The sequence below is a fragment of the Rattus norvegicus genome, chromosome 3, assembly GCF_036323735.1.
Source record: "Rattus norvegicus strain BN/NHsdMcwi chromosome 3, GRCr8, whole genome shotgun sequence".
Lineage (NCBI taxonomy): Eukaryota > Metazoa > Chordata > Mammalia > Rodentia > Muridae > Rattus > Rattus norvegicus.
The window spans coordinates 93,363,841-93,365,620 of NC_086021.1; the positions used below are offsets into that span (position 1 = coordinate 93,363,841).

The following is a 1,780-nucleotide window of genomic DNA, read 5'->3' on the forward strand; positions in this document are numbered from 1 at the left end:
ATGGATATAGGAAACTGTTCCTTGAATGAATTCATTTTTGTGGGAGTTACCAATAACCCAGAGATGAAAGGGACGCTGTTTACCATATTTCTCCTCATCTATTTTATAAATCTTCTGGGGAATCTTGGGATGATCATTTTGATCAGAATGGATCCCCAGCTCCACACACCCATGTACTTTTTCCTGAGCCACCTCTCTTTCTGCGATCTCTGCTATTCCACAGCAATTGGTCCCAAGATGCTGGTAGATATGTTTGGTAAAAACAAGTCGATTCCCTTCTGGGGCTGTGCTTTGCAGTTCTTCATTTCCTGTACATTTGCAGATTCTGAGTGTGTGCTGTTGGCAGTCATGGCCTTTGATAGATACCAGGCCATTAGCAACCCCTTGCTCTACACAGTAAACATGTCCAGCAGGGTGTGTTCTATGCTCATGGCTGGAGTTTACCTGGTGGGAACATCAGATGCTTTGATACATACAACTTTGGCATTTCGCTTATGTTTCTGTGGGTCTAATGAGATCAATCACTTCTTCTGTGATCTACCTCCACTTTACCTTCTCTCCTGCTCAAATACTCAAGTAAATGAGTTAGCACTATTTACTGTTTATGGCTTCCTTGAACTGAGCACAATCTCAGGAGTCCTTGTTTCTTACTGTTACATCATTGCATCAGTCTTTAAAATCCGTTCAACTGAAGGGAGGCTCAAGGCTTTCTCCACCTGCACATCTCACTTGACCGCAGTTGCTATTTTTCAAGGAACTCTACTCTTCACATATTTTCGACCAAGTTCTTCTTACTCCCTTGATCAAGACAAAATGACATCTCTATTTTATACCCTTGTGATTCCTATGCTGAACCCCCTGATTTACAGCTTGAGAAACAAGGATGTGAAAGAGGCCATGGAGAAAATGAAAAACAAAAGATGCTTTTAAATATTTATTCAGAATGCATACCAAATTTCTTTACTCACATAAAACTTGTAACTTTTTGTTATGTTTTCCAGGCTGGCTTTGACATTGTGGATCTTTGCCTCAGTCTTCCACATATATTTATCTTTAATTTATTAAATTAAATGTAATAAATTTATGAAATTACTTATATTTTACTCTTCTCATTTTGACAGCTTTTTTGAGTATCAAAATATGAAAACATTATTTTCATCAGTCAAACTAATAAACCCATACCTGTTCGCATAGCATGATGTAGCAAATTGTAGTGTCTCAAAGTGAAGTTGGGCTACAAAATTTGGCTCTTGATAAAACTATGAACATTGTATTATACTAGATACTTCAATGTATTTTGCATTTTTCTTTTGTGGTATATCATCTTTCATCTGTTGTTATAAAGGCAATCGTCTAATCTAAGTCATGGGTAAAACCTATATGAACAAACTAATAGGTCTTCATCACCTTCAAAATTGTCATAGAATATAGTCTGCAAGAGTATTTATTAAGTTAATATATAAATACAGTTTTCAAAAAACCATCAATGTTGACAAAAATACCCTGTCACATATCTAAAAATATATTTACCTGTAGGGAACCATAGAGCTAGCTTAACCTTGCTACCTTGGCAGGAATCAAATTTTGAAGTAAAGGCCTTGACTTCTAAGGAATAATGTGCCTTTCCCTTCCTGGGAGATTGACACAGTCCCTCAGGCAGTGGAATATTCAGGCTGCTTTGTGTTTCTCTGTATGTTACCTTGGAAGTCAAGAACGCATAGAAGTTTTGATAGGACAATTGGCCTTAGATACTAATCTTGAGTACTCTATACAGTTTGCA

At 37.0% G+C, this 1,780-nt stretch overlaps 1 protein-coding gene across 1 annotated transcript; it reads left to right on the forward strand.

Moving 5' to 3' along the window:
• Positions 1-930, forward strand: Or5w22 (olfactory receptor family 5 subfamily W member 22). Its single transcript, NM_001000664.1, has one exon. It carries the CDS (start codon positions 1-3, stop codon positions 928-930), a length of 930 nt encoding a protein of 309 aa, NP_001000664.1.
• Positions 931-1,780: the final 850 nt, after the last annotated feature.